The 18,088-nt window shown below is 47.8% G+C and overlaps 1 protein-coding gene across 1 annotated transcript in view; it reads left to right on the top strand.

Moving 5' to 3' along the window:
* The window catches only part of CCDC60 (coiled-coil domain containing 60), a 132,892-nt gene extending 121,123 nt beyond the window's left edge, over positions 1-11,769 (top strand). Inside the window, exons 9-14 of the mRNA XM_016149549.2 lie at positions 1,724-1,795; positions 4,325-4,387; positions 5,042-5,164; positions 7,396-7,527; positions 9,127-9,316; positions 11,168-11,769. Coding sequence (XP_016005035.1) covers positions 1,724-1,795; positions 4,325-4,387; positions 5,042-5,164; positions 7,396-7,527; positions 9,127-9,316; positions 11,168-11,269 — 682 coding nt within the window. The 3' untranslated portion in view covers positions 11,270-11,769. The remainder of the gene's footprint in view (positions 1-1,723; positions 1,796-4,324; positions 4,388-5,041; positions 5,165-7,395; positions 7,528-9,126; positions 9,317-11,167) is intronic.
* The last annotated feature ends 6,319 nt before the right edge of the window (positions 11,770-18,088 follow it).

An 18,088-nucleotide genomic window follows, 5' to 3' on the forward strand; every position in this document is an offset into this window, starting at 1 on the left:
AGGGTCAAAGCAATGACCTTGGAAACAGACAGACGAGGGTCCATCTCCACTCCTATCACTTCATTGCTGTGTGATGTTGAGCAAGTTGCTTCAGCTCTCTGAGCCCAACTGCCAGTCTGTAAAGTGAGGCTCATTAACAATCTATCTCAAAGGGATGTAGCGGGAATGAAATGCTATTATCCCAGTAAATTATCATTACTGTTACAGAAATAATGTCTACTTCGATGAGCCACTTGAAGCATTCAGCGAGATAAATCCGTTTAACGTATTAGAATGTGCCTGGCATACTGTGAGCTCTCAATAAACGGCAGTGCCGGGGATGGTTATTACTTTTATTTCACACACAGTGTCCCACGAAATACTCGCAGCACCTCGATGAGGCAGGTTCATTACCCGTTACCCATTAGCATCGCCCCGTCTCACAGACGGAGATGAATGGCGACGAGTGACCCGCATGAGGTCCTCAAAGATAAAGGCCACGCGAGAACCCGGTGCTCGCAAAACTCGTCACGTGGCCTCTGCAGTCACTTTAATGATAAAATAACCGTGGTTACAGAGCCAGAACCTGTTAAAAATTTCCCATCCTCATCATTTCCTCTGGGAGAAAAATCTCCCTAATCTCTCGCCAAGGCAGCAGATACTGAAGGCTTCTCTGGGTTGCTGCAGACGGACAGTTAGGATGAGCTTCGGGCTTCCTCTCGCCCGCCCTCCTCACTTTAGAATCTTGATTCCCTTTTCACTGTGGACAACAAAGCTGCTCCCATCAAGGCTTACATAGAATTCTGGGTGTCTTAAGAAGCCCTAAAAGCCAGTCTACCCAGCCCCCAGGCTCAAGGCCAGACCTCTATTATCTACCATAGCCTATCTGGACTGCCATAACAGAATACCATAAACTGAATAGTTTGTAAACAACAGACGTTTATATCTCACAGTTCTGGAGGCTGGAAGTTCAAGATCAAGATGCAGTGTCCGGTGAGGGCCCCCTGCCTCACGGTCAGCTGTCTTCCTCCCTGTAACCTCACATGGTGGAAAAAGACAAGCTAGCTCTCTGGGGTCTATTATACAAGGGCACCAATCCCATTCTTGAGGGCTCCACCCTCCATGATATAATCACCTCCCAAAGGCCCACCTCTTAACCATCACCTTGGGGGGGTAGGATGTCACCACCAGAATTTGGGGGGGACACAAACATTCAGACCATAACGCCGTCTAGGAAGACAGCCTTTTCTTAAATTCCTCCAGCAGTGTTTTCCAAAAGTCCCTGAAGATCACACTCAGCTGGGGTGCCCATGAAAAAATACAAATTCCTAGTCTTCATCCCAGACCCACTGAATCGGAATCTCGAGAGGCAACTGTACTTTTTAACAGGCATTATTTCACGATATGCTGAAAAAGTCTAAGGTTTCAAAAATATGCTCTCTGCACACATGCATCAGAAGTGTGTGTGTGTGTGTGTGTGTGTGTGTGTGTGTGTGTGTGTGTGGTTTTAAGTGCAGCTTCTGGGGTAGGACTCTATCCCAGGCCTAATGTATCTGACTCTACAGGAGTATGGTCCAGGAATCTATAGTCCTGGCAATCTCTCCAGGTGATTCCTATATTCCTATATCCGGTAGCATCTAAGGAGCCCTGCTCTAGAAAGACAATGCTTCATCCTCCTGCAGATAACTGCCTCAGGAGCACTGTAGGTTTGCTGCCTTATTAACGGACTCACCTTGCTTTGCAGTTTCTTGCCAATGATCAAACAAATCAAGAGCGATTCTGCCTATAAAGACATGCAGACCACCCACAAATCAAGGTAGGAAGGCCTGGGGCCCGCCGCAGGTGGGTTGGGAGGCACCCCACGGTTACAGGGGCCATTGCAGAGATGCTCCTCACCAAACTGGGGAAAATGGGGCAGGGAGGGGGCAACTTCTCCTTCTTCACTGGAGATAAGCCCCTAAACTCTCAGGGCTGGAGGGGAGTGTGCAGGCATATCCTCCCCAACAACTGTATACCACACGGTCAAAATCCTCTAGTAGTGGAGGGGTAAAGTAGGCAGGACACGGAACAGGACCAGTCCCTCCCTTGTAACTTAGGTGACTTACAGTGCGGGAGGGGCTATCCCCCCCCCCCCTATTTCATTTATTCATCTCGAGAATGTGTATCTGTGTGCCAGGAACTGTGCTAGGTTTGGGGGGGATTCGGCATCGAATAAGACAAACACAGTCTGCCTTTATGGATCTCACTGCCTGGACTAGGGTGATAACTTTTTCATGCCATAAACCCTTTGACAGTCTGAGGAAGCCTATGGATCCTTCCAGAAAAATGCTTTTAAATGCATACGATAAATTACATAGGTTTACAAAGAAATCTATAGCAATATAGACTACGATATTAAAAGCAAATCCGGGGTGTAGTAGTCTATGAGCTCCTTCCACAATGCGCTCTCCGGCAATCCTCAGCAGCAGCTCCGGGCAGCCACCGTAATTTTGGATTAGTGTCGAGTGTAAACGATTTCTCAAAATATCTCCCACAACAGTACTGCGATGTGCAAATACCTGTGATTTCCATTTCCGCTCAAGCCTAGTTAAAATAAAGATGTGACCTTTTTCCGTCTGCATTCTCCTCGAATCCTGCCCATGGTTAAGAACTGCCGGTCTAATGGGAGAATCGTGCGTTTATCGAATACGTCCACAGACTTAGCTGAATAATCATGACTACGGAAAGTGTTCTGCAGGAGAAGTACGGAGGATTGGGTGAACGCTGAGCACTGGGAACCAGACCAAGACTGAGTTTGACCTTTAAGCTGAGGCTTGAAGGAAAAGGAAGAAAAATCTAGCCCACGACTGGGAAAGGTGGAAACAGTGTTCCGAGCTCAGGGACTGACATGTGCAAAGGGCCTGAGACAGGAAGCAACTCAGAGGTGCGGAGCAAAGGCCAGTATGGCTGAAACTCAACGAGAGCCAAGGAAAGGGGAGGCCGAGACTTTCGCTGTTTATTTCTGTGTGTTTGCTTGTTTATCACACCTCTCACCTCCTCCTTAAGTCATAGTGTCAGCCATCAGCAGGAGAAAGTCAAAGCCAACGCACTCCCCCCAAAGAACTCAACTGCAGAGGTTGGGGTAGCTGGTTAGAATCCAACACAAAGCCTTCTGGGTATTATTACGGGGGCTCTGCATCCCAGCTAGCATTTGACAAGCACTTGATCCATCATCCGCCAGGTTCAAGACCTCTAGGGGCAGTCCCATGAGCCTGTGTGAAAAGTGGCAAAGGTCAGGACCTTTCCTATGGAGAGAGGTCTGGGAAAGCACCAGGCCTGCTTCCTTAAGAAGTTCCAGATGTCACGAGGCCAAGAGGGAAGGCCTAGCTACACATCATAGGGTCAAGAAAATCAGTCTTACCCCCTAGAACCACACAGATAAAGCAGTTGAGTCCATTTTCGAGGCGTTTAGAAGAAACAAAAGAAGGCAGGGTGGGAGAGAAGGTGCTGAAGGCCCAGGTCACTAAAAAGGGACCTGGGAGAAGGCATGGAGAGGGGTCGGCATGAGCAAGGGAGCTTCACGGGCCCCACCAGGAACCCTGGCCAGGCAAAGTCACAGGAGGAAGCAGCCCCTCAAAGGATTCGATCAGCCTCCACGTAGAACAGGTCAAATGACATGAGAAGTTGACTGGTCACCGATGAGAAAGCTGACAAGCCAGAGCAGTGCTTGTTACTTGCCCACAGACGGGGAGGTGGTATTGCCAGGGCTGAGCTTTGAACCCCGCTCTCCCTCCAAAGTCAAGTGAAATGGGCGTTCTGTTCAAGGGTCCGATTTAGAGAAGACAATCCCTGAAGGAAGACGCAGTCTGGGGTCATGCCTAGGAGGACTCAAACATCTCTTCACCAAATCTCTCTCAGCCCCAGGTTAAGCGCTGATGGATGTAGAGAGGAGGAGGATGGGAGCATCCACAATGAACTTGTCTTCCAGGTAGAGAGACCAGTTTTATACGAATGAAACTGGGATCCAGGAAACTGTATCATCCCGCCGACTCGCAGAGGCAGAGGGTCAACATTGGACGAAGAGTCAGAGCAGGGAGAACTTACTAGAGACCATGAAACATTGTAGGACTTGAGCAGGTGGAGAAGAAATTGGAAGGACTCTCCAGGCCGGGGGGAGGGGGGTATGGTAGGAGCAAAGGCCAAAAGGTGGGGAAAATACACACTGCATTCTCTGACAGCTGCCTCGATTAGAACCACCTCCCTTACCTGAATCCTAGAGGCTAGCAGGGGTCCTGGGGACCTCGGAGGTGCCCTTTTTGTGAAAAGCAGGCTCCCAGCAACTCGAAACCATCCCTTTGTGTTTCAGTGAAAGATCCAGCAGTACGAGTGGAGAAAGCCACAGCCAACCAATCCAGAAGAAGTTTAAAAGGTAGGCCAGGTGGGCGACGGAGGGAGACGGCCAAGAGGGGCTGTGGTGACCATGCCCTCTATCTTCCCAGGGGTGTAGAAATAACCCGAGGCAGGCCAGACTCCCCGAAGCCTTAGACTCTGCCGAAGGGTGAGGAACTCCCTGGGCAAGGGGCTCGTGGTCAAGACGCAAGAAACAACACTGGCAATGGCAACCTCCGTGCCAGCCCCTGAGCCAAGCATTCTTCAGTCATCATCTTGTTCCTCAAAAGCAATCCCGTGAGGTGGCGACATTATCCCATGCTCCAGAGAAGCCAATGAAATGCCTTGCCCAACCCGCAGAGCTAAGAAGGGTGGTGCTGGAGTTTGAACCTGAATCTCCCAGCTCCAAATTCCATCTTCCTCTGAGGGGCCTTACCATTGGCTGGGCTCACGTGACCAGATAGCTCACGGTGGGCTCATTTAATAAGGCCTGCACCACCAGCTGATGCTGTTGAGAAGACCTGTCCTTCCCACATGCAAGGGGATGCTGGGGGAGGCTCCAGGTTGAGCGGAGAGCCCAGGTGGATATAGGGAATCCCTACCGAAGGGGCCTACCTTGGGGCCCAGAGATGCCGGCCTCATGGGTTTGTCCCTTGGGCCCGATCCCCCAAGCCCTTCTCATCTGTGTCTACAGCCGCACCAACCGGGACATCATCCACTCCAAGAGTGGGGTGTGTAACGCCATGAGGGCCAAGTTTTACAGCGTGGCCCAGGAGGCCGGCTTCTGTCTGCAGGACAAGATGGAAATCCTCATGAAGTAAGAGCACACGCGGACCCATTCGCTCTAAGGACATTTACCTGGCACCTACTGTATGCCCGCCCAATGCCACGTGCTAGGGAACAAAGGCATGTTTCCTGCCCTGGAAAAGTCACCAGAGAGAAGAAGGGAGAGGGGAGGGAGACAAGGGGAAAGCAGATCAAATGTCTGGTGGCAGAAGGAAATTTAACTTTGAGTAGTAAACACACAATGCAGTGTATGTATGTATGTATGTATGTATGTACGTATGTATGTGTGTGTGGATGTATGTATATGTCTTGAAACCTATTTGATTTTATTAGACAATGTCACCCCAATAATTTTAAGGAAAAAACTATTCATAGGTTAATAAAGAACAATATTATAAATAAAATAGTACCAGATTTCTTTAGTCAGGAAAAAAAAAAAAAAAAGCTCATCGTCTCTCCTGGAAAATATGGGCAGAAACAAAATAATTGAATTAATAAGTATATAGGTACAAATTAGAATCATTGCTGTACAGGAAGAGAACAGGGGTGCTATGAGAGAGAGAGAGAGATTTAGGCTGAGTAATCTGGGAGGACCTCTCTAAGGAGGTGACTTTACGGCTGAACCCTGAAGGATACGGAGGTGCTGGTGGTATGATGAGAGGCGGGAAGGTCACTCCAGCCAGTGGGAACTGTGCACACAAAGTCCTATGGCTGAAGGAGACCTGGGAAATTTGAAGAGCACGGAGAGGTGGTAGGTGAGAGCTACATCATGCGCAGCCATGAACATCACGAGTAAGACTTGGAACTTGATTTTTAAGAGCAGCAGGAGGCCACCGGAATCCTTTCTGTTTCTGTTCTGACAGCCCAATAACTTCCCCGCTTCCCGGCCTCCCCTTTGACTGCAGTCGACCATTCACCCCAATGAACTCATCCACTCAGCATGGACGGGCTACCAGCTCTGGGCCATGGGTTCAGGGATGATTGGTCCCCACTTTCTGGGAGCTCCCAGTCCAGTGAGGGAGACAGACAAGGAAATAGGCAATTACCACCCAAGGTGATGAGAGCCACTAGGAGAATAAGCGGGGGGGGGATGGGGGGGGAGGCTCAGGGAACACAGGAGAAGGGTGTCTTGCATAGCCTGGGACAGCAATCAGAAAGGTCTTCCTGGAGGAAAGGACGTTTTCAGTTTAACAAAAATAGGTGCTATTTCCAGGACACTTACTATGTCCCCTGTCATGGGTGTAAGAGCTTCGTGTTTCTCATTTAGTCCTCACAACAATTCTGAAGGGTAGCTGCTGTTATTAGACCCATTTTATAGATGAGAAAAGTGGGCTTGGAAATGTCTTCTTACTGAAGGTCACTGAGTTGTTAAGGAGTAAAGTTGGAATTTAAACCCAGAGAGTTACACAGGAAAAGTAGGAGGGAAGAGGGTTCCAGAGAAAAGCAACAGCAAAGTCCCAGAGGCCATAAGGGTGGGCCAGGATCTGCCAGTAATCAGGTGTGGCTGGGGCTTTGGTTGCTTGCAAGGTAATCAGGAAGAGAGAGAGGCCAGATTATAAAAGGCCTTACTAGCCTGGCTATGGAGGTTGAATTTTATCTCAGAGACTTTGATCATGAGCCGAAGCCTATATTGCTGAGAAAGAAGGGATGGGAGGGATGAAGATGAAAGTGGAAAATGTTGTAGGGGCTGAACAGTCCAGTGTCTTGGAGGGCAAGTTACTCACAGGACTTTATTCTCAGTAAAATGGGAAGCCATTGAAATTCATATATAAGTGAGTGACATGGTTATATTCATCCTATAAAGTCTCCTTGGAAAGATAGGACACATGCACAAAATGATAAGGGAGAGGGGAAGAGAGGAGACAATGCGTTAAACACCTACTATGTGTCTGACACTAAACTCGGCACATTACACATATTACATTATTTGATTCTCACCTCCGCAAGCTAGGAATCGTCATTATCCTCCATTTAACAGACGAGAAAGCGAACACGATCAAAACTAGACAGAGAATCAGGGCTACTTTTATTTGAAAAAACTAAAAAGTGACTGGATTTAGCCAGAGAAGAACATGTCAGCACCTTGGAGAGAGCTGGATCACCTTGTGGCCCAGCCCGATCGTAAATTGAGGAGCAGCAGGGAAGGCTAAGAAGGACTCACAAAGCCTCAAGTGTCTAAGTCAGATCTCAAAGCCCAGCGGGGATGGCTATGGGAGAAACAGATCTGACCCTTCTTCCTCTCCCTTACAACCTGTGACGCAGGCGCCAAGAAGAGAGAGGTCTCCAGAAGTTCCATTCTTTTGTCCTCGTCTCAAATTTTCAAAAGGATGTAGCGAAAATGAGACGCCAAATCTCCACCGTAAAAGGAGATGCAGAAGAAATTGCAGACCACTGGTAACGATCCTGAGAACCAGATAAGACGGCCCCTCGAAGGAGATGGAGGGGCTTACACAATCACATCTGATCCCATTATCCTTCAAGATAGAGAGAGGCACTGCTCCAAAACTGTCCTGGACCACCAATAGGGACCCCCCCCCAAACAGGCTATGTCCATAGCACAATCAGGCAAGAACCCCTCAGTTCCTAAACCACAGATAATCCAACCGGCTCTGTTCTCTGTACTTATCTTGTGTTCAATTCAGACTTGCAAGTAAGGACTAACTCCCCAGCCCCGATAGGAGCAGCAGATGAGGCAAACCATCCTGAAGACTTCTAGATTCTGAGGTCTCTGGGGCGATCGCTATATTCTCCAAATAATTTAAGCCTTTAAGGATATAAAACCGGGCAGGCATATCCTAGGAACGCTGTGCCCCCAGCACAGCGGTGATAATAAGTACAACAAAGATCAGCATGAACTGAGTGATTCTTGGATGGCAGACACCACCCTAAGCAATTTTCATACATTATCTATTTTAATTCCCCACAAAAATCCTGAAGGGTAGTTACTAACTCCCACTTTACAAACAAGGAAACTTCGGGATGTAAAGCCGTGCCCGACCCCCCGTCTCTGTGTGCTCATCCGCAACACAGAACTGGAGTCTAATGCACTGTGATTTCATGAACCTCATCCGGGCACGGTGAGTAAATCGAGATCTAAGATCTAAGAGTGAGATGAGAAAGTCTAAAACTGTACCCAGAATCCCTTCCATGATTTTAATAATGTGGAACGAGAGCTTATAAAGAGACATAAATACACACATAAATATATATATCATAATACATAAAATACAAAGCAGTATGAGGAGCTAAAATGTATGGTGGATGATCAATAATACCTTCTTTAAATTTTTCTACTGTGTGTGTGTATGGGGGGAAAAACCTTTTTTTTTTTTTAGACAAAAGAGCTATCATTCCCCCTTCCCTTTTTTCAAAGAGATACCTTAAACCCTGATCACACCTGAACCACCTCCAGGTGAGACTCTACCTTGTCCCCACCATCTTGAGAAACTATCCTCACACTCTGTCACAGCTTTCAGGAGGGTTCTCGAAACCCACCGAAACACACCAAGCTGTGGCCCCAGCTTACTCGCCATCAGGGACATGGGAAATACACACATACTTCCTCCCTCCACCCCCTCTTATCTCGTGTGTGAGAGCCTCCTGCATTCTGGAAGGTACTCCACAGTCGTATCCATGTGATGTCCTCCCTGGCCCGATGAACGCTCAAAAGTGAAGCTTCAAAAATCTCAGCGTTCCTTTTCATATCTTCTGCTTGATAGAAAAATCATAAATGCATCTCTTTAAAGCATGTTCCTAATTTTTTTAGTGAGAATGCAAGTCATGCTCCAGCTTTGACCACCCTTAAAAATTAACAACTCCCCCGATTTGTGGGCCTTTTACATTTAGGATGGAGGAGAGGCCCCCAGATAAAGACTGATGCTGCCCTGGAAACATCACATGTTTAGTAGAAAGAGAAAGGATAGGATGACCTGATGTGCCCAGACCTTAATTTCCAGAAGCTCCCTAACTGGCCCTCTCTTCCCGAAATCGAAGGTACTTTGATCTGCTGTCCAAACTCCCTGAAGATCTGAAGAATTTCCGGCCCGCCAAAAAGATCCTGACAAAACTGCAGAAGTTTGGGGAAAACCTGGACTTGAGGATCAGGCCCCACGTCCTCCTCAAGGTGCTACAGGAACTGAGAATCTGGGAACTGTGCTCTCCAGACATTGCTGTGGCCATCGAGGTAACCGCCACGGCCTTCCCCACCTCGCAATGCCTTGGGTGCCCTCACCCGATCACCCCTCAGGATCCAGGCACTGCTTAAGTGCTGGGGACACAATGAAAAAGACATAGAGATCTCTGCCTTCGCGGGGCTTATCACCTAATAATAGAAGAGGGGTTGTCACATGACCTTGGTTGTTCAACTCCAGGGGACATCATATTCTTGGTTAAATGGTGCCCCCTGGAAACGTGGAGGCTTCGGAGGAACTTAAATAAATGGGCACATGGATAAAGTAACTGGCAAACATAAGAAAGAGCCCTCTAAACCTGGCTACTAAAACTGTGGCCCCCGGACCAGCGGCACAGACCTCACCTGGGTGCTTGTTAGAAATGCAGAATCTCAACTCCAAACCCTATCTACCTACTCAGAATCTGCATTCGAATAAGATCCCAGGTGATCTGTGTGCCCGGTGAAGTTTTCGAAGTTTTCGAAGAGCACTTGTTTAAGGTAAAGGTAGAGGGAACCTCTCCTAATTAGGGTGACTGGGGAGTGTGACTTCTCAGCTGAGACATGAATGATGACAAGACAGGCACCATGACGAGAAGGAGAAAGGCTAGGTCAGGAAGAAGGGACGGCGCATGCAAAGGCCCCAGAGCTGAAGAGGGCATGACTTGTTGGAGGAACTCACTGGCAGCCAATGGGTTTGGAAGAGAGCCAGCAAGGAAGTGCATGGTTCCCAGGGGATTAAAGAGGTCAGCCTGTGCAGCCCTTTGAAGGTCAAGTTAAGGATTTAGATCTTTACAGCAAGGTGCTATGGTGTCTCTGTGTGGTTTTCAATGGTAGTTTACGTGTCACCGCCCACTCTGGAAGGTCCTAGTGCATCAAAAGGTTATCAGCAGATGGGGAAGGAAGAAAATCTCCACACTACAGTGTTAACAGATGTCAATGGAGTCACTGCCTTAATTGTATCAGATGGCATATGTCCATTCTAATAATAGGGCTTTCCATGCTCGAGATAAAGAAGTGGCTCGAATGGTGAAATTCTCATGCCACCTTGGCTCTTCCACAGGCTGACCTAGGTGTGTGTATATGGATGGGCGCAAGGTCAGAAGTGGGGGAAGGGGCATGATGCTGAGGACCAATTCACACGTCCAGACTCCATTCTCTGCATCCTGTGAGGATCTTGCAGGAAAGACTCTAGCTGACAGTCCAAAACTAACCGTCTAATCCTCCACTTGTCAGTTATGGGGTCCACCTTCCACATGCCAGTTATGGAGGGGTGGAGAAGTGGCAATCTCTATTGGGTAAGAGGAGGGGGAAATGCAGGCTCCCCCCACTTTCTGAGGTGAGTTCACAGCCCTAGCCAGTGAAACTTAGCATGTTCCTCTCCCAGTGAAAAGAACATCATAGAACTTCTGATCCCTGGATGTGGGGTGTCTTAATCTAGAATCCATATGAAACTACATTCTGTGTCTTACCCTTTCCTGGAAGCAAGCCCATAGCTGTCATCAATTCTCAAAGGGATCTATGAACCAAAAGACGTTTAAGAACAAAAGACGTTTTCAAAAGATATTAAGGAATGGAAAAAAAGAGAAAAAAAAAAAGCCGACAGCTAGGTTTTCCTGCTCTCCTCAAATTTCTTTGGATCGATAGTAACAAGAAAGTACTTAAAATTAGCCAGTTGAACCAGGAAGCTAGAAAGGGATCTTTTTCTTGAGAAAACCACCCCCAGCATGATGCTCTGGGCATTGTGAGTGCTCCATCCTGGAGCTGCCAGCCTCAGTCACAAATCTTCCAAGATCTGGGAGCTTGGGGGGCAAAGAGACTAGTCTTCCCACCAAATCTGAGGCTGCCACTGTATTTGCCCCACAGTTTGTGCGAGAACACATTGTCCATATGCCTCAAGAGGATTATATCAGCTGGCTGCAGAACAGGATCAGCATCCCCATCCGGCCCTACAGTGCTCAGACGTAGTCTGGGTAGACCAGCGGTCCCAGTGGAGGAAGACTAGCCTATACTGTGTTCCTGCTTCCCACCTGTGTTCCTGCTTCCTGCCTAACCTCATACGTACTCACTGTGATGTGGTGAGTGTCATCTGGAGACTGACTTCCAGAAACATTCTAGAGGTCGATACTCCCAGGTGGAAATGCCCCTCAACCTCACACCTCTGTTGCAACCTTCCAGTCTCTGTTCCTCACTGGTCCAGCCTGCCTCTACCTACTCCCTCTCCACATTCCTTCACCCTATTCCTCTGCCTCAAATTCTAGATAATAAAATTGAGCTGAATGTTTGATGTCCAGCTGGGAAAGAGGTGAAGCTGTGGAATTTGGTGTGGTATTCAGATTCTCATAACAACAGTTACCATTTACTGAGTTTCTGTTAGGCAAAAGGCCCGATGCTGGGTCTTTTAATATCATTTAGATCTCACAGTAACTTGGCTAAATAGGTACTGATGTCACCCACATGTCACACTATTGGAGTTAAAATATATTTGCTAATACAGATAAAGCCATGGATGGATGGTTGGTTGGGTAGATGGATGGATGGATGGATGGGGGGGGGTGAGGGGGCGGGCAGACTGACGGACGGACGGACAGAAGGATGGATGGACGGAGGGATGGATGGATGGACGGATGGATGGTTGGATGGAAGGATGGATGGACGGAAGGATGGATGGATGGAGCAGCTCCCAACAACGCAAATAGTATGCAAGAAAATCTTAAGAGTCTGCATATATATTTTCTGGTGGTTTTGATTGCACACAGAAGCTTAGCTTCCTGCCATCTCAAGATGTGTATGGGCTCACTGTCATTTACCCTCTTTTCTCATCTTGGTCTTATGCTTCCCTACCTTCTCACTAAGTTGTATGACCTGCGGTCATTTTAACTCTCACGCTAGTGGCTAAGTTGAATGAACTAAACAACTGGAGCTGATCTGCTGTTATGCCCAGATTATCAGAACACTCTTATGAGCTGGGACTCAACATCCCTCCATGACAATCCAGAAGGGCGGCAGGTTGAATGTGAACTATTTTTCAGTCTAAGCAACATCTAACTCATCCAACTCACCTATTCAGTTATTTACTCATTCATTCGATGAATATTTACCGAAAGCCCCATATGCATCGGCCAGGTTCTAGGTTCTGAGAACACAGCAGTAACAAAAGCAGCAAGATCCTTGCACTCGTGGAGTTTTCGTCGAGACAGACAAGTCACCCACAGGTGACAGGGAGGGCAGAGGGACTGCAGAACAGCACATGTCTCTCTACATTAATATCCTTTGCTTAGCATGATGCCGTGACAAGCCGTTGGGGCGTAAAGACGAGATGTAATTTGTAAAGAGTCTGCCAAGTTAAGAAACTGTACACTTTTGTGTAGTAAACAGGAATTTGGGTGCAAGAGAGCAGAGAAAAAAAAAGAGGAGGGCCAAAGAGAGAGAGAGAGAGAGAGAGAGAAGGAGAAAAGGGGGGCTGAGAAACATGAGGGCGAGAAGAAACCTTGGGGTGGAAACCAAGCAGAGAAAAGTTCCCGGGGTGGGGCTGGTTGAGGCATCTCGAGCACTACAAAGCAAGCCTATCAGCACCATGTCACCGACACGGAATCTTCAGCACCTTCTGCCACACACCCAAATGTCCTCTGTGAGTGGAAACAGGAGAAAGCTGTGTTCTACATCTGGGTCTGCTTGGGGGCAAAAAAAAAGGGGCTTTCAGGACTCAACTGAATAAAATAAAGAGTTCAGTAGGAGCAGGAAGTCAGAGACAGACGACTATTTATTACACGCAGTCCGTAAGTGGCACAGCCAAGCCTAGAACGCGTCTGTCTGTCCGTCCGTCCTTGGGCAAGGGAAATGTTGAAATCACAAGACTTACTCCCCCCGCCCACTTGCCACTTTCCAAGCCTATTTCTCAAAGCTGCAACACCATCTAGTGGCTTATATTAGTATTACGCTCCCATCACGCAGGCCCACAGAAAAATAACCTGCCCAAAAGCAAGGCAAAAGCATTATCAGTAGGAAACAAGACCTACTCCAAGGAGTGTTTATTCAAACGAAAGATTTCTTTTTACTAAAATATATTAAGGACTAAACGGAGGCACTCCATCACCTCCCAGCTCCCGGGCTCAAAGAAGAACCACCGAAAGAAGACTTATTTGGAGGCTTTTATCTTGGTCATCTTTTGGTGTGGATCAAAACAAGATCTTCAGTAATAACACATTTCAAAAGCCGCTTCCATCTTCCAAGTGGCGAAACTAACTACGCCAAAACCTTTCCAAAGGTGTGAAACTCTTACCAAAGACGTGAAAAGAGTCAACTTAAACGTGACCCAGTTTAAGTTGCTTCACGAGGCACCTTTGTTTCCAAAGTCCCAAGAACGTAGGAACAGAGATGAAAAAAAGAGAAAAGCTGGGGCAAACTTCCAACCTTGCGTGATTTGAAGAAGGTGTTCGTGGGAACAGGTGTGTTAAGGTGGAGACGGACTCAGACCAACTGGAACACTGAGTCCTGCAGGTAGCGACTGAGAGAAGGGGGGGCGGGGTGCAGTCTGGTGGGTGGGACGTGGGCGGGCAGCCCATGGGACCTTGTCATCTACTTGAACTCGAGTATTCATTGAGCACCTACCCTATGCCGGGCCACACAAGAGATGCCGAAATAGAGACACCGAGGCCCCATGTTCTAGAATTGTGCCAGGAGGGTTAGTCAGATGTTGGTTAAGAGGGAAGGTTCTGGTCTCAGACTGAGAGAATCCAGATCCCAGGTGTGCTCTCACGAGGCGCATGACCTTGGCGGGTATCCTCGCTTCCACATACCTCACCTGTAATAATGGATACACACGACTAAGGCATCAACGAGACAGCATGCGGGAAGCATCCAACTCGCAGAACTCAATTGAACGGTCACTATGACAACAATGGAAGTGGTGACAGAGAGACCGCGCAGATGGAGCACAGAGGGAGCCACCTCTCCAGTCTGGCAACTCGAGGGAGGTCTATCAGACCAGGTCATTAGACCCATGCAGGGAAATCTGACTCCGGCTTATTTCACCCTGCATCTTTGTACACTGCTACCTCCAAGAACATCGAGATACAATTGCTGAAGCCTACATCACAGGGTCGCATCTGGCCTGCAAGAAAGACGAAGAAAGCAAGCTCTGACTTTTTCAACTTTTATAATAGGAGGAAGATTCATCGAGTGCAAGATTATCAAAAAAAAAAAAAAAAAAAAAAAAAAGGAAAGAACAGGAATACAGTAAATCCGATGTAGCCCCAAGAAAATACGCAGAAGTGTCCTCCAGAGGAAGCTTCCTGGGATAAGTACCATCTTAGCCGAGTCAAAACCAACCCATATCCCATTATTTAACCATTGAAGAAACAGACACAGAGAGGTAGGCTTTTCCGAGGCCACAAGCTTTAGAAGGAGGGGAGAATAGGGCCGGGAACGGGGGAGCAGGAGGGTTCAGGAGGAGACCCGGAGGAGGAGGAGGACCTCTGATGAGGCTGTGGGAGAGAGATGCGGAATGTCCGGCCTCGAAGTGGGGGCGGCGGGGGAGAACAGCGGGCAGTGTTCATCTCCGGGCTTGTGAAGAAGCTGGGATCCAGCACAGGAGAGTGTTGTATGATAACGGGATTGTCTGGGTTTCATCCTCAGGTCCTGGGGTGGAGCCTCCGAACCCTCGGAAGTTCCCAAATGATAGGAGTATCTTTGTCATTCATTGGGGGAGTGGGGGGGACTCGGATCATACATGAGTTTATGCTAAAGGGGTGACCAACCGTGTGATTCGAGGGTCAGGGCTTTGAGTCGTGTGGTGTCGGTGTGTCCTTCTGAAGGTCAGGGAGAGACGGGAGATCAAGTTCAGACACAGGGTCGGTGTGCCTGCATAATAAAACCCGAACAAACACTCTGAATGCCAGGAGCCCCAGTGAGCATCCCTGCTTGGTACTTGGTACTCGCGCCTTCGTGTGCCAGAGGGTGACACATCTTGAGGACACGGAAGCTTTACATTTGGAACCCTCCCAGACCTCATCCTATATAACTCTTGACTTGAATGGTCTTTATTCGTACCCCTTATAATAAAACTGTAGTCGTGGATGTCACACTCAGACTGAGTTCTGGGAGTTGTTCTATCAAATTATTAGACCTGATGGGCTACTGGAAACCCCCAAATTGTAGCCAATCATGAGACATGTAGCAGGCCTGGGGATTCCTGAACTGATGTCTTAATTGGGGGCATTCTTGCTGGAGACCGTACCTTTGACTTAACTCTGGGTAGTTGGCATCATGATTGCATTGCAAGGAGAAAGCTGTAATCCAGCGAAGGGCTATATTGTTCCAACGCCGTGGTTGAGCCTCTGTCAAGGAAAGTCCTCATTCAAAGGTAAAGAAGGTTTGCCCTCACACCCCGCTCCTCTTCAGGTAACAGCCCCTTCCCCTTGACTCTCATTCATTGTGGATGGGGCAGTGCTTCGACCCCAGTGCTGGATGCGGTCATGTGACCAAGACCCGGCCAAGTCAAGCATTGCATTTATCTGATCATAGCCAATGAATGGTTCAGGGACGAACGCCAAGGTAATCCAATAAAAGTCAATCCCCGAACTTCTTTTGGAATTGATGAGAACAAGCTTTCGTCTGGAATTGTTGACAGTAAAGATGAAATGAGCCTAGAACTTCTGGGAACCACCACACACAGAGGCACTGCCAACAAAGAGAGGAAATCCACACTGAAAAATGCAGGAAGAGAGGTGATGCATTTTGGTTACATCATCTGGGCATCTGGATCTAGCCAGACTTTTAAATTGTTTAGTTATGGGGGCCAATAAATTCGCCTTTCTGCTTAACCCAGATTCAGTTGGGTTTCCTTCGCTTCCAACAAAAAGATTCCTAATGAATGCGACAGGAGAGAGAAAAGGAATCCATGGACAAGCATGGCCGAATTCTAGCCGCCCCTGAGGAAGCGCCATCCTCCCACAGGGCTGGTAGGACAGTAGGGGAAGAGCCTATCATCAGATATATCATGCAGGTAAAGCTAAGGGAAAATCCTGAGTTAAACTGACAACATCAATCAAGAGAAAAAGGAAAGACTTAAGAACACATGTTTTATCACTCAGCTCGGCGGCAGGTGTGAAAGTGCCCGTTTGGATTTAAAAGAGCATGAAATAAATGTAAGGTGGGGACTGTTATCAGAGGCAACTCTCACGTATCTGCCACTGTGAAAGGAGGTGCTGGGTAAGTGAATGTCTTAGCTCCACGGTCCCCAAAGTGGGGAGGTAGGAGTGGGCGGTACCCAAGACGATCCACTTGGGAGCAGGAAAAAATACCGGAATGTATATTTATAGTTATCTTCTCTTAAATTTAAGTGTAGTTGGTCTACAATGTTATATTGCTTTCAGGTGTACAATAGAATGATTCAAGATTTAAATACCTTACAATGGGGGTCCCCGACCTCTGGGGCCACAGACTGGTCCTGGTCCATGGTCTGTTAGGAACTGGGCCACTCAGCAGGAGATGAGCGAGCAAAGCTTCCTCTGTATTTGCAGCCGCTCCCCAGCACCAGCATCACCGCCGCAGCTCCACCTCAGGTCATCAGGGTTTAGATTCTCACAGGAGCACCGGTCTCTGGTGCCAAAAAGGTTGAGGACCGCTGTCTTACAACGTGATCACCATACTAAGACTTATCACAATATTATTGACCATATTCCCCTTCACCTATTTACAGTTATCTTAACCGAAGTACATTTTAAGCATCACTAGTAATTTAGATGTGGATTGACTCTGGAACCTTCGCTCAGTCCATACCGAGAATGACATCATATGCCTAGTATCAAACAGTCAAGCCATGAAACCCAGTGGAGGTGACATTTCTACAATATAAAGCGGTTAAAGGATGTCATTGTTGTCTTTTCATCTCCAAGAACCCACAGTGCCTTTATCAATTAATATTGACATATATCATGGTATTACTTTTAGGTGTACAATGATTCGATGTAAGTATACACTGTAAAAAGAATTCCCGCAAAAAGTCTAGTTAATGTCCATCACCATACAAAGTTACGATTTTTTTTCTTGTGGTAAGAGCTTTTTAAGATCTACTCTCTTAGCACCTTGAAAACATAGCGGCCGCCCCTTCACTGCAGGGGCTGCATTCCAAGACCCCCAGGGGACGCCTGAGTCTGCGGATCGTACCAAATCGCATATTCTGTGTTTTTCTGCACATACGCACTTTTTCACATGCATTTGATGGCTTCTCTCCGGCATATCTGAATTGCCGGCATCACTACTCTTGCACTTTGGGGCCATTATTCAGTAAAATAAGCACTATGAGGACACAGCAGTCGATCCGACAACGTAGAAGAAGCCTACTAAGTGGCTACACAGCATAGAGACGCTGGACCAAGGGAGGAGTCACGGCCAGGTGGGACGGAGTAAAACGGCGTGAGAGTCCATCCGCGCTACCCAGCACAGCGCGCTATTCATAACGGCACGCAACACAAAACTTACGAATTGTGTACTTTTGGAATTTTCCATTTAATATTTTCGGACGGTGGTTGGCCCATGGGTCACTGAAACTGTAGAAAATGACATCACGGATAAGGGGGGACTCCTGTATGCAGTGCGGTATCATGAACCATAGTCGCCATGCTGCACGTTATACCTTATAACTGGAGCTTGGTACCTTTTGGTCGCTTTCACCCAGCGCCCCCACCGCCCACCCCGCCCCCTCTGGCAAACACCAGTCTGTCCTCTGTATCTATGAGCTCAGTGTGTTCAGTGCTCTTCTTTTATTCTCCCGCCGTATTAATT

This window comes from Rousettus aegyptiacus, unplaced genomic scaffold, assembly GCF_014176215.1.
Source record: "Rousettus aegyptiacus isolate mRouAeg1 unplaced genomic scaffold, mRouAeg1.p scaffold_m13_p_5, whole genome shotgun sequence".
Taxonomy (NCBI): Eukaryota; Metazoa; Chordata; class Mammalia; order Chiroptera; family Pteropodidae; genus Rousettus; species Rousettus aegyptiacus.